The 18,965-nt window shown below is 37.6% G+C and overlaps 4 protein-coding genes across 10 annotated transcripts; 1 reads left to right on the top strand and 3 right to left on the bottom strand.

Moving 5' to 3' along the window:
- Positions 1-230: 230 nt before the first annotated feature.
- Positions 231-7,806, bottom strand: LOC117913413 (folate transporter 1, chloroplastic). Of its 2 annotated transcripts, none has more exons than XM_034828385.1 (11): positions 7,419-7,806; positions 7,220-7,296; positions 6,708-6,784; positions 5,540-5,633; positions 4,818-4,911; positions 4,311-4,384; positions 2,970-3,083; positions 2,001-2,072; positions 1,830-1,850; positions 1,534-1,601; positions 231-1,009 (listed from the first exon to the last, which is right to left on the bottom strand). In XM_034828385.1, exons 1-11 carry the CDS (start codon positions 7,534-7,536, stop codon positions 877-879), a joined length of 942 nt encoding a protein of 313 aa, XP_034684276.1. In that variant the 5' UTR covers positions 7,537-7,806; the 3' UTR covers positions 231-876. The 2 variants fall into 2 exon arrangements, with proteins under 2 accessions (XP_034684276.1, XP_034684277.1); XM_034828386.1 differs by having other exon boundaries at positions 2,970-3,080; positions 7,419-7,805.
- A 1,254-nt stretch (positions 7,807-9,060) lies between these two features.
- LOC117912107 (50S ribosomal protein L7/L12) lies at positions 9,061-11,600 on the bottom strand. The gene has a single exon (XM_034826573.1). The coding sequence runs from the start codon at positions 11,437-11,439 to the stop codon at positions 10,870-10,872; it is 570 nt and encodes a 189-aa protein (XP_034682464.1). The 5' UTR covers positions 11,440-11,600; the 3' UTR covers positions 9,061-10,869.
- A 310-nt stretch (positions 11,601-11,910) lies between these two features.
- On the top strand, positions 11,911-16,145 carry LOC117912361. 4 transcript variants are annotated; one of them, XM_034826917.1, is made up of 5 exons: positions 12,218-12,297; positions 13,498-13,668; positions 13,840-14,100; positions 14,308-14,469; positions 14,625-16,145. In XM_034826917.1, the coding sequence occupies exons 2-5, from the start codon at positions 13,663-13,665 to the stop codon at positions 15,549-15,551; spliced, it is 1,356 nt and encodes a 451-aa protein (XP_034682808.1). In that variant the 5' UTR covers positions 12,218-12,297; positions 13,498-13,662; the 3' UTR covers positions 15,552-16,145. The 4 variants fall into 4 exon arrangements, with proteins under 4 accessions (XP_034682806.1, XP_034682809.1, XP_034682808.1 ...); XM_034826915.1 differs by lacking the exon at positions 13,498-13,668 and having other exon boundaries at positions 11,911-12,297; XM_034826916.1 differs by lacking the exon at positions 13,498-13,668 and having other exon boundaries at positions 12,219-13,225.
- A 293-nt stretch (positions 16,146-16,438) lies between these two features.
- On the bottom strand, positions 16,439-18,094 carry LOC117913649 (peroxidase 72). 3 transcript variants are annotated; one of them, XM_034828684.1, is made up of 5 exons: positions 17,833-18,094; positions 17,496-17,687; positions 17,225-17,390; positions 16,672-17,126; positions 16,439-16,594 (listed from the first exon to the last, which is right to left on the bottom strand). In XM_034828684.1, exons 1-4 carry the CDS (start codon positions 18,055-18,057, stop codon positions 16,711-16,713), a joined length of 999 nt encoding a protein of 332 aa, XP_034684575.1. In that variant the 5' UTR covers positions 18,058-18,094; the 3' UTR covers positions 16,439-16,594; positions 16,672-16,710. The 3 variants fall into 3 exon arrangements, with proteins under 3 accessions (XP_034684575.1, XP_034684574.1, XP_034684573.1); XM_034828683.1 differs by having other exon boundaries at positions 16,686-17,126; XM_034828682.1 differs by having other exon boundaries at positions 16,439-17,126.
- Positions 18,095-18,965: the final 871 nt, after the last annotated feature.

Genomic DNA, 18,965 nt, shown 5'->3' with positions numbered 1-18,965 from the left:
TGGAAATCACTAAGGAGAAGTCAGGAGCCCAGTCTCATGTGGCTGTTGAAAGAAATGAAAAGGCAGTTTGGTTAGGGAGGATGTCTATATGGGTGTAATTTTGAGTTTTGGGAAGTGCTGAGAGGTGATGGATAATGGAGGAGCTTATTAGGGAGTAGGAAGTGAGATGTAAACCTCTTTTAATGCTGAACACAGAACTTTGGTCCTTCCAAGAGCGGGGAGACTCAGTGCTTGCAAGCTACCACATAACAGAAATCCTCAAATGACTTGAATTTTGATGTCCATGCCAAACATCCATTCACTCTCGCCTCAAATGAAGAAGGAAAAAAAAGTAATTTTCCCATCTAAAGGAAATGACGAGACACCATAAAACTAAAACAAGAATTCCAAAAGTTCCAACATCTCCCCACTTTCTGATGCAATAAAGAGAGAGGAAACCAAGAGGGTTAAAATAATAGCTTTGTTCAGAAACCCAATCAACTTTCCTTGAATATGCAGTAAAAGGTAAAACAAATGACCTCAATCTGTGATGGCTGCGTTGAATCCATTGAATGAGAGAAATGGAAAACTGAGCCACCAACATAGTTTATTTGGCTGTTACTGATCCTTTAACCAGTTTCCTCAGTATATGCTGCTATACAATTTCAAAACCTGCTACTTGTGCTTTTGTTACGTCGGTTACTGAAGATTTCCGTGGATAAATTGCATCCTACACCAAATTTGATGTTGCTATTCGTAAAACCGCCCCAAATATGCTAAAACCCTGTATCTTTCCCTCTTCACAACCTCAAAGAATAACAGTCGGCAACCACTACCAAAGAATTAGACCAAAGAACAAGAGAGACACAGAGAGAGAGAGAGCGGGAGAGACAACTTTCAGTCATTCCTTCTTTTTAGTCTCAGCAGGTTCAGGACATTCTCATACACAACAAATGTTATTGAAGCAGCGGGTAGATTTTTCAGAATGCTTGGAGTTATACCCTTGTAAAAGCCTCGAAAACCTTCAAAACTGCAAAGCCCAGAAAGAAAAGACAAAAAATTAAGGGGAAAGGAGAGTAACATAAAGGTCTAAAAGGAGAACTGTCTCAACTCCCTAAACAGCAAACCTAGTCTGTCCCATAATTGTAATTCTGAAAACTTGAGATCAATGGCTATTCAATCTCTTTTACCATTTGTGATCAAATAAATCTAATTTTGCAAAGAGAAATGTTTTTTTTTTTTTTTTTTTTTTGAAGAGGTTTCTCTGGTCCTTTGGGATCCCCAAGACTCTTGGGAGCCTTCCTTATCTTTGCCTAGCTTGCTTGCAAACAAAAGAGAATGATCAAAATCATGTAGCTTATAATTTTGTATGCCTCGAGAAACTTGGCTCCTTCATGTACAAAGAGTCCAAGGACAAAACATACAGCCAAAGTTGTCAAGCATGCCCAGCATTTTAAGAAAGAGCACGGAAGTAAGTGACCTAACCCATTTTATCTGTCATTCAATGGCGATAAGAAGATGCAGGTTAAATTTCCAGCCAAAATTCATTCTCACCGTGCAGTTTCCTTCACAACATGCCAACTATCCATATATCTTGGAATTCCATCACGATTAGGTCTTTGCTGCAGATGAAAAGAGAAATTACCAAATTTTGACAATAACAAGGAAGATGAGAAGCGACATGCTAATGTTAATCTCAAGGAATAGCTTTAATAGTTGGTGCTGCAGAAATTCAATTATTGTCCTAAACTCCACAAACACCAATAATGTTGCTTGGTTTCTTTCCACCTTGGATTTTGCAAAGATTTGATACAGAGGTAAAAGAATTAAAGTATAGAACATTGTTGTACCTGCAATCGAGCTCGAATAACCTGAAAAGAAAACAAAACCCAACAGCATGAGAAGCAACTATCAGCTAACAGATGACATAAACATATACAAGGCTCCTTTAGATTATTATTATTTTTCATTTTTGTTTTGGGAAGCCACAAATAAGACACTGCCCCAAAAGGAATGCCTACCTGAAATGGGTATGTCATGAGAATGGCAGCAAGTTTAGAGGATGCTCCTAGTACAGCATAATCAACTGAATCCTGTGAAAGAAACATTGCATACTCATATAACTAATATATCATTTTGGTTAGGTTTATTCACGAAAGAAAGGCAGAAAAGTGCACTATGACTAAGCAGGAAACTAGACTGGGATCCTGGGATTCAAACTGGGATTCAACACTCTTTGATTTGTGTTAAATAAATGGAATACGAAAAACCAATCAATGGGACTGCATTACATCTATGTCCCCAAAAATTTGATCATTTGTATCAAGGCAAGGACCCTGCCTTCTTATAACTCCTATAGATGCACTTAGAAGGCTACACATCACTGGTCACATGTACACATAATTACATACATAAGCCAAGTAATTCACAACAGATGTGAACTAGGATTCAACTGATTTGCATTCAAATTAAATGTATCAAATATGAAACAACCCATCTATGCTACCACTGTAGATTCTGTGTTCCCAGTGATTTGACAACTATTGAGGCAAGGGTCCATCCTCCTATTCATTCTTACTTACAAGCATGCAGTGTACAAACCAATAGTTTTGTCATCTTTCACTCGTTACTACTCTGTGTTCCAGTGATTTGATCATTTCTATTGAGGCAAGGGCCCATCCTCCTAATCCATCTTACATACGAGGAAGCAGTGGGTAAACCCACACTCTGTCATCTCTTGCATGCTCACAATCTACATTCTACATACTCAGTGATTTGAACACTTTTTATTGAGGCAAGAATCCATCCTTCTAGTCATTATTACACATGAGAAGAAGTATATAAGCCCACACTTTCTTACATATGAGGAAGTAGTATATAAATCCAGACTTATGTAATCTCAAACACACACAAGCGCACACGCACACCAACACATTCATGTTAGTGATTAGCCTGCTTCTGTGGGATGAGTATTGATTGTAGAGACTTACCAACAATTTAGCATCACTTCCAAGATTCTTGTTACTTTCTTTACACTTAAATTCAACAACAAATTTACGAAGTTCCTCATACACCATGAACTGAACAGCACCATGAGAAACCTGCTGAAGCAACACAAACAACAGAATTCACATAAATGGAAAGCATGCTGAATCCTATCTTAGCTTGCATATCTGACACAGATTCATAACTTAGCACTATAATCTTGATATGTAGGCAAAATTAGAAAATACATAATTGTGACTCTAAATGACAATCGCTCTCTGGTCTGCACTGTCAAGGAATAGTTAGGCTAGATCCACAAGTTCTGGTTATTATTGTCAGCATCCACATGTATTACAATTACTTCATCTTCAAAACTTCTACCATGATATGATAATTGAGATACAAGAATAAGAGGCTTGGGATAAAAATCTATGTGGAGCAAGATGGATCCCCCCTGTTATGAGACTAAGGAAACACTGATTTTTAATAAATGATCGGAACACTGAGTTTTAATAAATAATTGTCTTCACACATATATAATCATATCACGGTTAAAAGCTTGTTATTTCTAAAACAAAACGGTAGAGAACAATTCATCCAGTGAAATACCATTTAAATAAGAAGAAAAAAAAATTATTTCTTTTTCTTTTTGATTGGTAAGAAGAAAAGAAACAAAATTAAGGACCTATTTGGCAATGTTTTCAAAAATGGCTTTAGAGGATAGTTCTTAATTGTTTTCAAGAACAAAATTTTATGTACAAGTTCAGATATAAAAAAACAATTTTCTCAACTTATTTTCCATGAAAGTACTGTACATTTATATACAATGCAAAAATTCGCAATATTATTCTTCATATTTTCAATGATTGCTCAGAACACTCCATAGAAAACTAAGAGCACCACAAATTTGTTCTAAAAAACAACTTGTCTTCAGAACAATTTTTAAAAAAATTGTTTTTTGTCAAAGTTTTCCAAATGGCGTTTTCCAAGTTAGAAAACCATTTTCTATTCAAAAGAACATAAAACTATTTCAAAAATAGTTTCCAAATAGGCCCTAAAGGATTTTTTTTATGACTAAATCCCTTCATGGCAACAAGGTAGTGAATGATTCAGACGAGAATAGAACTCCAAACAACGAGAAATAAAATTTTGGAAGAAGACTAAAGCTCAACTACAAAGGAAATGGTTGTAGAACAACAAAGTCAAAATGAGAAAAAACTCTATAGAGTAGAATGTACATATTCTAAAATTCAACAAACATCACCACTGCTCAGAATAAAAAATAAAACTAAACAAAATAGAGAAGTGGAAGGAAAAAAAAGGATTAAAATATAACAGTAACTTACGAGAAAAAGACTAGGAGCAATCCCTCTATAAAGTGCACTCCATCCTTCCTCTTTAAGTATGGTTCTTAAAGCATCTGATATCACATGAACAAGAAGTGATTGATGAGTAACAATCGAAAGCAATTTAAGGAGACCAAAAAAAAAAAAAAAAAAAGAAACAAAATTTGTCCAACCAAAATATTAACGAGATTCAAAATTTGGAGAATTAAAATCAAAAGGAGTAGTAGCAAAACACCATGTTAGAACAAGTATGTTGAGTTGTCCTCAACTGGACATTTCCATTAAAACCAAAAAATTCTCATCTAAAGAAATGAAATGCTCACTAGTAGCCAATGCGATGACCAAATTCTAAGAACCAAACATTAAACAAAATTCATGCATCACAAATCTTAGAACATGAAAGAAATATTGATCTTGATTTGACTTCTCATACTAGGAGCCAAAGTTAATGACTCACTAGGAAAATGGATATCTGATTAGCAAGTTAATGTAAGATGTGGAGCAGACCATAAAGCCCAGAGTATGGTCGGGTTTGATGAAGAGGAGTCTCAAGCTGCAGCCTTGTTTTTATAACCCAAATAGGATTAGTGCACAAAGAAACCTGAGAATGCCAAAAAGTTGTATTGTCAATAGGATATTGGGTTGTAACACTCATGAAACCTACTGGAATATTCTTTCTTGAAAATACTCAGAAACTAAAAGGAATGAAAATGATCACAGTTACACCTTAATAACAAAGGTTCTAATAATACCAAACCTTTTGATTGGCACAATACTTCTTGTGACATACTGATGATGCTCCAAGTTAATTATCAATCAAATGCCATCACTTGGTACTCCCTCACAGATAGTCAGGATAAATGACACATCTAAAAAGTTTTTACCACAATTTTGGTTTCTTTTTTCCCTCTTTTTTTTTTTATTTTTTTTTTTTATACAGTTCTTTTAGATCATAACTTTCATGTGTAAAATCTTTAAGTAAGTTGTGCATTTGATATCCAAATATGACCATGCCCTTTGGCCATGATCTTTAGAGGTGGTCATATTGCACACCTGTGGTTGGGGCCACCAGGCCTGTGGGTATCTGTGCTGAGCACTGATAACACAGGTAAGGACAACAGGGCAACTTATATGACACTTTTAAGACAACATTATGAAATAGAATCCATCTAAACAGCTGGAACTATGGTATTCTTCCAAATAAGATCATTATAGGCGCAAGTACTGACCAAAGCTCCTGCTTCTGCAGCTGAAGCAAGATGAAGACCAGGGCTTAGCTTCTGTGTCCCATTTTTAGAATACCTTTGTTTGGCTCTCCCATAGCTACAAAAATAATAAGATTTTATGTTTATAAAAGAGCTAATCACGTCATTCGATGTAACAAATATTAACAAAAAAATCCAAGCAAAGCAATGAAAGATAATTGCATCCTAAAAGTAAAATTCTATAACTGTCCTCTAGGCCATGTTTGGTTCTCAGAAAATTTGAGGAAAAATGTGAGGGAAAGAAAAAGTGAACGAAAATAAAAAATATATTTAAAGTCAATAAATTATTTTTATATGCTATTTCAAACTCATTTCATTTATTTTAACTCTTCAATATATAAATTAAATAATTTGAAAATGTATAAATTTCTAATTAATTTTAATTATATCTTATTTTCTTTAGTATTTTTCATAGGACAAACAAACATAAGAAAATCATTTTTCCAAACTTTTTTTTTTTTTTTCCTTATACTTTCTAGGAACCAAACATAAACCTAATGATATGCAAGAGAATAAATATGAAAAGGAAAAAAAAAAAGACATTTATGTCACCATGACACATTATAATCAACATATCATTTATGTAACATTCATAGAATCACAATTTGAAGAATATTGAAAACCATATTTGATCCCCATCTTTATCAGTGATGTCATATATAATAATCATAATACTCATAGTACTTGACACTTCCCTCCACCAAACAAAAGACAAAACAACTTTAAGGGCACTTTTGAAGTGTTGGAACAGGAAATGGGAATGGAAAATCCATTTCATTTCCATTCTTTATGATGTTTAAATTACTTATCAGAAATGGGAATATGAATTAAAGCTCATTCTTGTATAAACCAAAACCATATTATCAGGATTTTGATTCCTCTCTTTTATATGACATCATGATTCACTTTCGTTCCTATTTCCATTCTCATTCCTGTTACCCACACCAAATATACCATAAAAGAGAATAAGAGTAACGGAGAGGAACAAGATTACCCATGGATTAACTGAAATTTCAAAGCCAGTGTGCATTCTGCACTTAATTGAAACTCTAGCACTAGTTTGTAAAATTAAGCAAAACATATTGAAGGGCAGTAATAACCGAATGCACAAACTTCTTAAATTAACACTTACAAGAAAAAATATAGACCCCATGACACAGTTGAACCTAGAACTGCAGGATAGAAGCCAGCATAAAGCCCTCTCAATCCCTGAAACAAGGAATGATGTGGTTGCTAGCAACATTCTCTCCTGGACACGAGATATACAACACAAAAATGCCTAGAGAAAAAAAGAAAGAATTTTCTTAGAATGATAAATGAATGTACTTTTTCTCCTCTGCAATAGTCATGATCTATAGAATAGTGAAATTCTCTTTTATTTCCATTCCTTATATCTTATGCTGTGTGAAATTTTAGAATTAATTAAAAGAGGAAGAAAGAATCACTCTATTCAAGAAATTGATCTGGTATAGTTCCTGTATAGTTTGATAATCACAAGGTAAAATGAATTCACAGAAATGGCTATTGCAAAGCACCACACTTCAATAAACGTAGCTATATAGCAAAGAAAGAGAAAAATGAACATGGTTTTGCGCTACAAAGGGGAAAAAAACCCTAGAATCAGAAAATAGAAGTAGACCAAACCTCCAGCCGAGTGATCGTGAAGATAGCGTGTGCAGTGTTCTTGTAGGTTGGAAGATTAGTCAATCGGCCATCGTTTACTGTTCAAATCAAATCAAATCAATTCAAAACCAATATGAACATCGACCATTATGCATCTCCATATCGAAAAGGAAAATGTAAAAGATAAAGAGAGTGCATATATAAAAAGACAAATGGATGCCTGCAAATCTAGTACGGACGACATCCAGAGGGTGCATAGCAGCGACCGTCGCGAATCCGGCGATGGCGCCGGCGGTGGCATTCTCCCATTCCCACTTCCTTCTATCCAACGCCGACATTTGATTCTGTTGGGCCGGAAGACGCGCTGGGCAATTGCTTGCAGAGTAGCTCTCAAGGTTCTAAAAGAAAAGAAAACGGTGTCGTTTCGCAGGATCCTAAACAGTGATGTGGCGCGAATTTTCCCAATTCACTGTTGAGCTTTTCGCACGAGATGCAGAAATCAGAATTTATAAGAAACATAAGAGGACCCTTCGTCTGCGCCACCATCTTCCATCCAAAGAAACTCTAAACTAATCGACCAAATCAAGATTGCAATAATTCAGCCTAATTAAATATCATCCAAGTCAATTTGTCGACCTCTTGTTCAATTTAGGCTATTTTTTTATATCATTGCAAATTCCCGTAATTCCTCGCATTTTTCTAAGTAGCCATTCATATGACATTTCTATAGGACATAAGCGCATTGTGGCTCCGAATTTTTATAAATAAGTTGTAAAAATTTATAATATTTTATTTATTTATAAAATATATTTATTTTTAATGTAATTAAAATCTTTAAAATTTAATTAAAAACCTAAAAAAATAAACTAAGTGGGGGCATATATATATATATATATATATATATATATATGAATAAATCACACCTAAATAGCCCATTTTATTTTTTTATTAAAATGGAAATAAAAATTATTTTATATATATGGGATGGGGCAAACCTATTTTGGATACGACTCGTTCTTTTTAATTTTTATATAAAAACGGGATGAGAATTAATTTATATAAACATGATGGGATTAGGATAGGAGCTACCCATCCCAAATCCGCCCTATTGTGTTCCCTACTTCCAAAGCACTTAAGCCCCATCTTCTCATCTCTGCAACAAATGCTGATCTATTAAAAATCTTATCTCCATCAATGCAAATGCAGCATCCCATTGCCACTGAGACATACACCTTCCAATTATCCATCGTGGACACCCCACTTCTGGCTATGATTTGCTTGGTTATTTGGGTGCTTCCACTCCTTGGTAGCTTTAGTCACACCCTCAAAAGAGGCATGGAAATCCTACAAATTGGCAAAACTTCATGCAAGCTTGAGTGATATACCTCAGGGATTGTTTTGTCAACCCAGCTTTTGTTGGGTTGAAGACCATTTCTCTGTTCGTTATACTCAACTATTGATTAACACTTCCACTGCCCTATAGTTTTCCCCTTTTATTAGGAGGGTCTTTTTAACATGGATCTTGTGTTATGTGCCTAAATTAATGATCTTATGTGTATCATCTTATTCTTAGTGAATTCTTTATTTGCAAATTATTTCATATTCTGTACTAAGTGTGAGAAGAGGAATGCATTGCTTCCCAATAGAATAACATGACCCCTGCAAAGCATATCTGGCTTCATCCAAGGTGAGAAACTGCCGGTGGAATTCTATATGATCGAGGAAAAAGGATCAATTCTTCAAGTGTAACGCCAAGTACATGCCATTGCCACCAAAACTTGCTTTGCTCCTGGAGAAGTCACTAACGACCCTAATTTTGTGCAAAGTTACATAACAGGCTATTAAATCCATTCAAGGTGGCATTTGAATTTGAACATCTTAACCATTAAAACATGCAACAATGAATAGCCACAGGCTCTCCAACAAGTGACAAATAGCCCTCCGGCCAAAAAGCTCCCTCATTCTTTCACATATCATCACAACTAACAAAGCCCAGGTTTCCCAATTGAACTGTTGATTAGATCAATCATGAAGGGTTCAATATGTTGGAGGCCCGATGGTGGTACTTTAGAGCAGACAATATCATCTTAACAATGAGTTATTTTCTCCATCCCTTGAGAGTATCATTCAGAGGTGTTAAGGTTGCTTCAGGTAATCAGGTTGCCAGTCATTCCCCAGCTGCAGAAACCAAAAAATAAAAGTACATACAAGATACTATTTTTGCAGTATTTTCATTAAGCAAATCAATCATATAAAGAAAGAGTAGCTTACCCATCAAAAAAATATATTTTTAAACAATCCATTTACCAGTAGAAGACCTAAAGAAGAAAAGTAAAGAGCAGACACAAAGAAACCTTTTTTTAACTCTTTTAAGATTTGTTAGATGCATCAGTTCATTTCAAGATAAAGCCCAAGCAAATTCCATGACCAACTAGGAGTGGTTCGGTTTTCTTGTATTGAGTTGAACAACAATTGATTAGAATAGAATAAATTTCAATTAAGAAATTTACAATAATCCAATTTCTCTCAAGAACACACATTAAGTAATGTGCACCCAAACACGACAACAATTAACAAACAGGAGACCACAACTTCCTCAAATTGATAAGTTTTATAGAAAAGTAAAATAAATATGTAGATATATGTGTCTACACATGCATGTATGTAAGTCAGCAGGGCAGAGATATGTGTATATGAGGCATTGTTACCTTTTGAATCTACAAAACCATCAAAGCACACTAGGCAACCCATGTCACATTAATGATCTTGAAATCATTTTATCATAATCGTTTTTTTAATCAAGAATAACAAATCATAGGAATGTCGTTAGCAGCCTTTGAGTGAAACCAGTGAGCTACACTTAGAAGGCCACAAACACAATGCTAGTGTAGGTGAGCTTACTGACCATTCACACAGTTAACAGCCTCTAGGCCAATATGTGACTGGCTAATTGGCCACCAGGAAAAGATTATTGTCAAAATGTTTTGCTATCCCCTTTATTAAACTACATAATTTTTTCAATCGACTTCATACAGAGTATGCGGAGGTATATTAATTCTTAAGCTCTTTGCAAGTCTACAGAGAATGTATTGCAGAGTTTAGTCCCTTCTTAAGCTCTTGCTAAATTATAAGCTAAGAAGTATCCATTGTTTTGACAATTCAAAGTTATTTCAAACAGGCTTTCATGAATCAGTACCTTGAGCAGACATCCAAAGCCTCTTTAGCTTATCTCTGTAGGCCCTGGAACCCCATGTACATTTCTCGTCATAGCTATGGAACCCATCCCGTATCGTGTTAGTGAATGTAGGAATAATGCACACGATGTGCTCGACACAATTTCTATATCTTTTTTGTGGGTGAGAAGTTTGGCCACATAATAAAGTGGTTAACAGGTTCATGGAAATGTGGTAGAACAAACAACAAACAACAGAGACCAGGAAGCCTATATGGTCTGTCACTGTGTCCATAACTGATAAATAGCCATTAATGAAGAGACATGAAAATTATTTGAGCTGGAGAAAAGAAATGTTCATATAAATTTGTGGGTCCTATAGCCAAATTCGTTTTGCACAACTGCACATAGCAGTCAAAATCCCACACCATAAATCCAAATCCATCACCTAGAGAACAAGTATTAAATAATCAAATCGCAAAACAGAGAGTGGATTGCCTTATTCCATGGTGACCTTGGCGCCCACCGCCTTCATCTTCTCAATGATATTCTCCGCCTCCTCCTTTGGCACCCCCTTCTTCAAAAGTGTCGGCGCATGCTCCACCAAATCTTTTGCCTCCTTCAATCCCAAATCCGTAAACGTCCTCACTTCCTTAATAATCTTAATCTTCGCTGCCGCATCGAACGCCTCTAGCTTCAAATCGAACGCCGTCTTCTCAGCCGCCTTCGCCTCTGCCGCCTTTGGCGCCGCTCCACCGGCCCCTCTCACCCCGAACCCCATGCCCGGCATCATCACCGCCATCACCGGCATTTCATTTATATCCAATTTTTTGCGCAAAAGTTCCGTCAGATCAGAAACCTCTAATAAGGTGAGACCGGAGATCTCGTCTACGATGGACGAAACCCTCTCGGAGGGGACTTGCGCAGAGGAAGTGTATTTCAGTACAAAATTCAAACGGTTCCATAAATGAGAATTAGGGTTTAACGAATCACAAAAGGTAGGGTTCTGAGTGATGCGGAGCTTGAGATTCCTTGACAGCTGAGGGACAATGCTTCCAAAATACCTCATTATTGTAAGAATATATTGGGAAAACTATGTGGAGAATGCTAGGCGGAGGAAAGCCATGACTGAACTCTCAGAGTGAAGAAAGGAGGACCATCATAAACCCTAGTGAAGTCTAGTCCTCTCAGGCCTTCGAACCAGCCTGAGCCTTGGAACTTTGAACCTTGAACCTTGAACCTTGGACCTTGGACCTTTTATAGAACAATGCGTATGGTCCATGGTTGTGTGGCCCCATGGTGCGTCCCTTACAGTCTTGGGCCTTTAGACTTCGGGCTTCAAGCCCATGTCGAAAGTATAGGACCAACCAAGATTATAATATTAAAAATCAATTCATGTCGAAGATATGATAAAAGATAATCTCGTCCTCTTTAGTAGTTTTTTCAGACGATTGTCTAAATTTTGATACGAGATGAACACGCGCCGGCTGCCGAGGACTGCCACCACGGATGTGGAGGGTCTCTCTGTTAATATTGTTTTGAATCCAATGTATTTACAATTACAACTCTTTTTTGGGAAACGTAAAAGTATTGATTCACATAAATTGAGAGATGAGATCATGAGACATCTAGCCATGGTGCTCACCAGCCTTGGGATTTGTAGAAAATTATCAAGGTTTTAATTGTAAAGTGTAAACATTCAAAACTGAAAGGAAAGCAAGGAACGCTTGGATCAAAGAGCCAGACACTGGGTTTTCATCCCATGCTTGACGAAGAGACAAGCGAAGAGGTAGAGGAAGACGGGACCGATACCAGCATGAAACGGAGTAGGCTGAGTGGGAGAAGAGCAAGGAAGAGAAAGGAACAAGGAGGGGGAAAGATCAAGGAGGAGAACGACTCTCAGCTGCTTACAAACTCTTTTTCTCAGGTACCCACCCCACCTTTCTCTTTCTTTGTTATCGGAATGGACCCCTGCTTGGTTTTGGAATGGAAAAGGACAAAGCTTTTAAAATGCCTCAAGAAAAGGAGAAGGCTTTGACGTTTTCCTCTGTTTGGTTCTCGAGAAAAGAGTGGAAGTGAGGAATAAAGCCTTTTGCTTTTCTTTTTGTGTGGCTGGTTGTGGAGAAAGTATGCACGAGAAATGAGGCACTGCTTATTGTACGGAAGGTAAAAGGAGAAGGTGATAAGGAAAAAATGGTTGTTCCTTTGCTTGTGTGGATGGATATAAGAGAGGGGGTGAGGAAGGTGGAATAATGACTGAGGAAAAGGGATGAAAATTCAATTGCATGTCTTTCTCTAATGGGTTTGATGCTCTGTGGCTATGCAGAAACTCAATGGGGATTTTGTGTGTTAAGTTGGGTTTCAGAAAGGAGACTACAGACAACATATAGCCTCCTCTGTTTGGCCTCAGAAAAGGAAGGAAAACAAAAGGAAAATAAGATCTGGACCTTACGTCATTTTTTTTTTGTTTGGTTTCCGGGAAAGGAAGTACAACCAAAACTGAGTCAAATAGTGCTTCCAAATACGTGTAAGACCAGAATGTGTAGCGCTTAGGTTCGAACTCGTTATTTATTTCTTCTTTTAGGAAATTTTATAAGAAATCATTAGGACACACTAGAGAGCCACCGCCATCATCTGCCTTTATCAACCCAAAACAACCCCATCAAATTCCCCATACCCAACAGCTCTAATCACCATAACCGTGTGATTTACTTTCACATCTAGGAAAGCAGAAGGTAAAGAAAAAAATTTGAAGGAATCAATCTCAAATTTTCTTTAATTCTTCTTTTTCCTCATTATATTCTCATCATCCAAACAGCAGCTGAGGACTGATGTCCTATTTGCTTTGGACTACGGTATGTGGGTTCTATATTGCTGAACAAAAGACTGCTCCTATTTTGTATGCTATTGTTTTTAAAGGACTAATTATTGTTTGAGAAGTTTGGCTACAAAAAGTAATTTTTTTATTGATAGCGATAGAATGTTGTTAATCCTTTTCTGAGTATTCTGTCAACATTAGTTCATGTCACACGTCCATTTGTAGGGTTGGTCTGTTGGCAAACATGGGAGAAAACTCTTCTTCATTTTTTGTTGAATCTAATTAATTAACTAGGTCATATGGTTGCAGTGAATGTGCATTTAAGAAGCAAGAGGCCTACTTTGCTGCTGACTCATGCACTGGGATGACAGATCTTTAGATCTCCTAGAAATCAAGTGACACCCTTCACACAAACAGGAAATATCATGGACCTTATGCGTTTTCATGTAATAGTTAGATGCCTGTTATAAGTCGATGTTGGTAGGAACATGAATCCTTTTCTTTTCGCTTTTTTCTGATTTCCTGTTTCGTTCTCATTATGTTTGTGATTACTTACATGTCTTGATATGCAACAAGCAGTGTGCTTTTTTAGTACTTCTTGTACGTATCTTTTCTTGCCTCTCAATGGATTCTCATGCTTTCCCCTTGAAGGGCCCAAGTAGCCATGCCAAGACAGTCCCATATTCCTGTGCCTCCTTGATGCAAGCGAAGGCGCTTAGAGAAGCGGAAATCCACATTGTTGATATGCTTGCCAAGACAGTAGAAGGGTCCACTCCAGCTTCTGAGGATATTCAAAACTCCTTGAAGCGTACTACTTCAAAACCCCTTCCTCACATTCAGGGAACAGAAATTCACTCTACTGCTGCTCACTCAGTACCCATCCAAACATTAAGAGATGATTTCCTTCTGTCGGTAGGAAAATCAATCCTTGTCACTTGCTAAGACATCCATTGCCTCCTTCATCGGTGGAAGTTGTCTCTTTTCTTGTACTCCACTTCTTGGCTCTGATCATGTGCTATCATTTAGTTTCTATGGGATATATTTTTAAGGAAGAGGAAGTTCTTTAAAGTTATTTCCTAATATGCGACTACAATCTATGCATTTGTATTTTTTCTACAGGTGTTTTCTAAACCACCAATGGTTTCTCCAGTGACACCCTCAAGATACACTACTCGACATGCAAAAATGGTTGCCCGCCAGCGTGCTTCCTTAAGGCACATCATTTCTCAGGAGTTTGAAGGGAACCACTTATCTGCTTCTCCCATGGAACCCCTTGAAGCTGTAATTCACTTTAGTATCTCACATTATTTTGTTAAAGTTTTCTTAGTTTTCTCAGTATTCTCAGCATTCAAGTATTAATCAAGGTCAAAGATGTAGACATGCTGTAATATTTGATTATATTGCCTTCCATATTAATTGCATTGGTGTTCTCTCAGATGCCAAGGGATTCCTCTCATGCCCCCTCAACGTACTACAGACGACATGCAACAACGGTTCTTCACAAGCATGCCAACTTAAGCTCAGTCTCTACTCAGGGGTCAGGGGAAAAACACCCAGGTGGTCCTGCCTCTTTACTTCTTGAAGCTGCAATTGGCAACCCAGCGCCCATAGGTCCTGTACCTTTTGCTGCTACCACAAATGGCAGAGAGCATATTCCATTAGGGGAGGTGACCACAGCATCAAATATCTTTGAGAACAGGCCAGAAGAGAGTACCCACAATCAGGAGCAAGAGAATGTGCATCTAAGCCAATCTCTCACCCTTAGCCTGTCAGAGATGGCTGGTTTGTGGGATGATGGCACATCTGGTGACAGTGGGGTGGGATTTCTTGCAGTTGATTCTTCTTCAGTAATGGTGGGTGAATATAGAGTGAAGGAAGAATTTGCGCCTATTCTCAGGGCTGTTCTTTTGAAGCATGGTGACATTGCTGCAAACTGCTCCTTGCAAACTATGCAATCCCGTTCATCTTTCTTAGAGATTGTCTGTGCCATTGTCCACAAATTGCAAACGACCAGCCTCCCATATCTCACACGAGTTGAGATCAATTGCATGCTTGCAATTGTTGTGGATCTTGAACTTGTAAGGATAGAAGTTGGCTGGCTTCATCAGAGGCTGAAAGAGATTCTTGATGCAATGCATCTGGTCAAGCATTTTACCACCTTGAAAGAGGAACAAAAGAAAAAACATTACCTCATGGAGGAGACCAAGAAAGAGTTGGAAGCACTACAAGAAAAGGTTCATTTGACTGAGGATAAGCTGGCGGCAATGAAGGCCGAGGCTTACAAATTTAGTGAAACCATCTCAGATGCCAAGATCAAGGTGGCGCACTTGTACCAAAGGCCCTTACTTGCTGACCTGCTTTGATTTTCCCTCCCACCTTTCTCATATCTCTCACACATTATGTTGGAAGTCAAGCGAGTAAGGTACTGCATGGAACTCTTCCATTCAGGGTAGAACTCTCTGTAAATTAACTTGAAACCTTGGCCAATGTATAACCTTAGGCACTGCATAGAACTTTACCAATGGAAGGCACTCCATAAAACTCTCTCTATATACCTTCTTGCCTATTTAGAAAAACAAAAAAGAAAAAGGGAAAAAAAAAAAAATGCATCAAAACATCAATGTCCTCTTTAAAGATCGGAGGCAACTAATGTCCTCTTTCTCCAATATCAAAACATGCATCAATATAGATATTTCATATGCCAATGCTTCCATCTGGGCCAAAAATTATTTTATGTTTCTTGTAAGATCCTCACTTATGATCTATACCTTAGAAATTTGTGGTTGTTGTTGAGAAAATTTTGAAATACGTTCCTTTGGATCTCCAGATTCCTGTAATTATTGGGGTTGACAGTCTGTTTGATTACCTAGAAGACAGTAAGTGGGAAAAATACCCTGCAATATTCGAGCATGTTGAGCATGTACTGCATGTTATATGAGTTACTAAGTTTCATTTCATTTCCACGAACCTCAGGCAAGATTCGTAGTTTATTTTCTTCTAGCTGAAGCTTTGTTTAGTTAGTCAACAAAAGGATTAGTTATTCCATTATAATTTCTCAATGGAGTAGGGAACAAAACTGTTGCAAGCTTCTGAGTGTGAGGAAGCCTTTGAGTTACATTAATGCTCTCTTTTTCCCTTGACTAATCAACTAAGCCTTTGAATTACATTAATGCTCTCTCTCCCTTGACTAATCAATTTGAAAAGAACAATCCCAAAATACTTCAGGAACCCTGGACTGGTGGAAAGAGAATCCAAATGAAAATGCCAATCAAATTGGCATACTTCTTCATTTATTATACAAAAGTAATACAAAACTTGCCATAAGCACCCACTTATCTAAAAAAAAAAAAACTTGCCATAAGCACCCACCAGTATGGCATCAACGCCCAACACATTTCAACAGCCACTGCATACATGAGAGTTAAACAGATACAAGTTACTTCATGAAAATGAAAATGAAGAAAGAAAATGCACACACATTACATCAATTATTTTACTTGAATCTACTGCAATGATCCCATTCTAATGTCCATTGACCCTCCTGCAGTTTTTCCTGATCTCTCCCCTGGAACCTGTCAATGGAGATATATTTGCCATCTTAATCATGGATTGAGCAAATTGCTCAAAGAAAATCTTGTTGTTCGCTGCATATTGCTTTACTAAATCCATGGAGGCTTGGTTCTTTGTGAAGAGAAGTTGATCAGAACTCAACAGGCCTTTTGATGCTAATATGTTCTTGAAGTAGCTGTTATCAAACTTTGTAGGGCTGACAAAGTCCAAGAAAAACAGGTTCTGGTCACCACCTGATCTTGGGCAGCGGGCGCGCAATTGAGCAGCATATGACTGGTCCAGCGAATAGTCCGGCCGGCCATTGCCAGATTGGTTGTAGAGCCTCTGTCTGAAGCTTGTGCACCGGGAATTCCCAATTGTGTGGCTCCCTGCACTCAATTATCAGAAGAAAATTAACCATATCTGCTTCTTACAATCATCAGGGAGTTCCTGTAAAAAAGTAGTTAAAAATTTTCATCAATTTTACCAGATAGAGCAACAAGATCCACGACGTTAAGCCCGTGTAGCTTGAACTTGGTGAGAATGGTCTGGAAGGTGTTGTTTGGAGCAGGAATGTTGTTGTTGGAACCACTCAAGCTGGCACCTCTGGAGTCCCTTCTCCCCAGTGGCACCTCCCAGCTAGGCCCCCCAGTCTGTACACTCAAAAAGAAGTAAATATCACCATGCTGGTTAAATATGGTAGCCGTGCCATGTCAAGAACAAGACTGAAAAATGTGACAACTGATAATAATACTTACTAGGACGCTTGAGTCTCTAGCAGCAATAGCCAAGATATCAGAGCAAGATACAGTATGGGGGCATTCCTTCTCTACTGCAGACTTGATATCGTCAATAACTTCAAACCCTCGAGCAGAATTACGGTTAGGGACGGAATTCTTCTCAGAGATTATGCCACCACTGCTGTCTAGCAGGATTGATGCATCGCAGCCCTGTATGGAAAAGTATGTTAGTAGTGGAAAAAACACACCAAGCCCACAAGGACAATGACCTTTGGACTGTAATGCAATGTTGAGAAGGCAGGATGGTGTATGGTGTATGGTTTATGGGCCAGTCAGGCAGTCACACAACATGAACCTTTACAAAACAATCATGAAAGTGAAGCCTCATGATTGAAGCAGCCATGCGAACTTCTCTTGCAACAGCCTTGGCCATCACCGACTTCACGATTTGTTGAGCTTTGGGGCATGAGTGGTCGTAGAATTGTGGATAGAGGTAACCACCATTGGTCTTGTGAGACAAGCTAAGGGGAACAAAGGCAAGAAGAGAAAGAGCGAGGAGAAAGCTCATGAACCGAGCCATATCTTTTGTTTCCTTTTGTCTTTTCTAGAAAAGTTGTCTAGATTTGTTATGATCGAAGTGGAGATGGACTATGGGTACTTATAGAGTCGGAAAAAAGGGGAGGGGGCCCCTATAATATATGGAGTCGGTGTCGGCAGCTTTAAGCTTATTAGTAGTTTTCCATGACAGTGAGTAGACAAGTCAACCAATCCATAAGAGGCTCTGTATGGATTACAGTGAAGAGTAGGCCAGGTATCCTAAATGACGAAAAACAATTATTTTTGACTGCTTTGCCTTGAAGCTAAGGCTTGACACACCCTCCAGGCTCTAAGGCTCAAACTAGCCCTTAAAACCCACGCTACTGTTTGGGAATGAAATGTTTTCGAAAAATGCTTTCGAAAACAGTGATGAAAAACAGTTTTGAATTTTAAGAGTAATTTTTGGAAATTATTTAATGATGCTATTTTCATTTTTTGCTTCTGGAAGTCTACTTTTTTACTGGGTCGAAAACGCTTTAGCCTTTTGTGTTGGAAATCAAATTTTAGCATCGAAGTCATTAAATGAGTCCCACCTAATCTTTTTCTTTCTCGTGAATCAAATAAATGGGGTCAGGCGCAGGAGATCGACCGCCACCATTGGAGCAGGTGTTGACAAACACGACCATCTCAAAATTATTGACTCAAATATCCTCATAAAAGTAGATGTTTTTTTGCTTTTTGAAATATCATTTTTTTAAAATATTATTAAAAATGGTTATTTAAAAAAATAAATACAAAAATATAACTATTTATTCATATTCGATTTAGTCTCCATCTCTCTCCTACATATTCTATTTGTTCACTTTAAGACCATATTTTCAAAAAATATTCATGTTTGAAAATACTCTCGCACTTGTTCCTCATAAACATCCATTGGGACCCACGTTTGCA

This window comes from Vitis riparia, chromosome 4 (assembly GCF_004353265.1).
Source record: "Vitis riparia cultivar Riparia Gloire de Montpellier isolate 1030 chromosome 4, EGFV_Vit.rip_1.0, whole genome shotgun sequence".
Lineage (NCBI taxonomy): Eukaryota > Viridiplantae > Streptophyta > Magnoliopsida > Vitales > Vitaceae > Vitis > Vitis riparia.
Note: the sequence above shows the minus strand (reverse complement) of the source record. Positions and strands in the feature narration are given on the sequence as shown.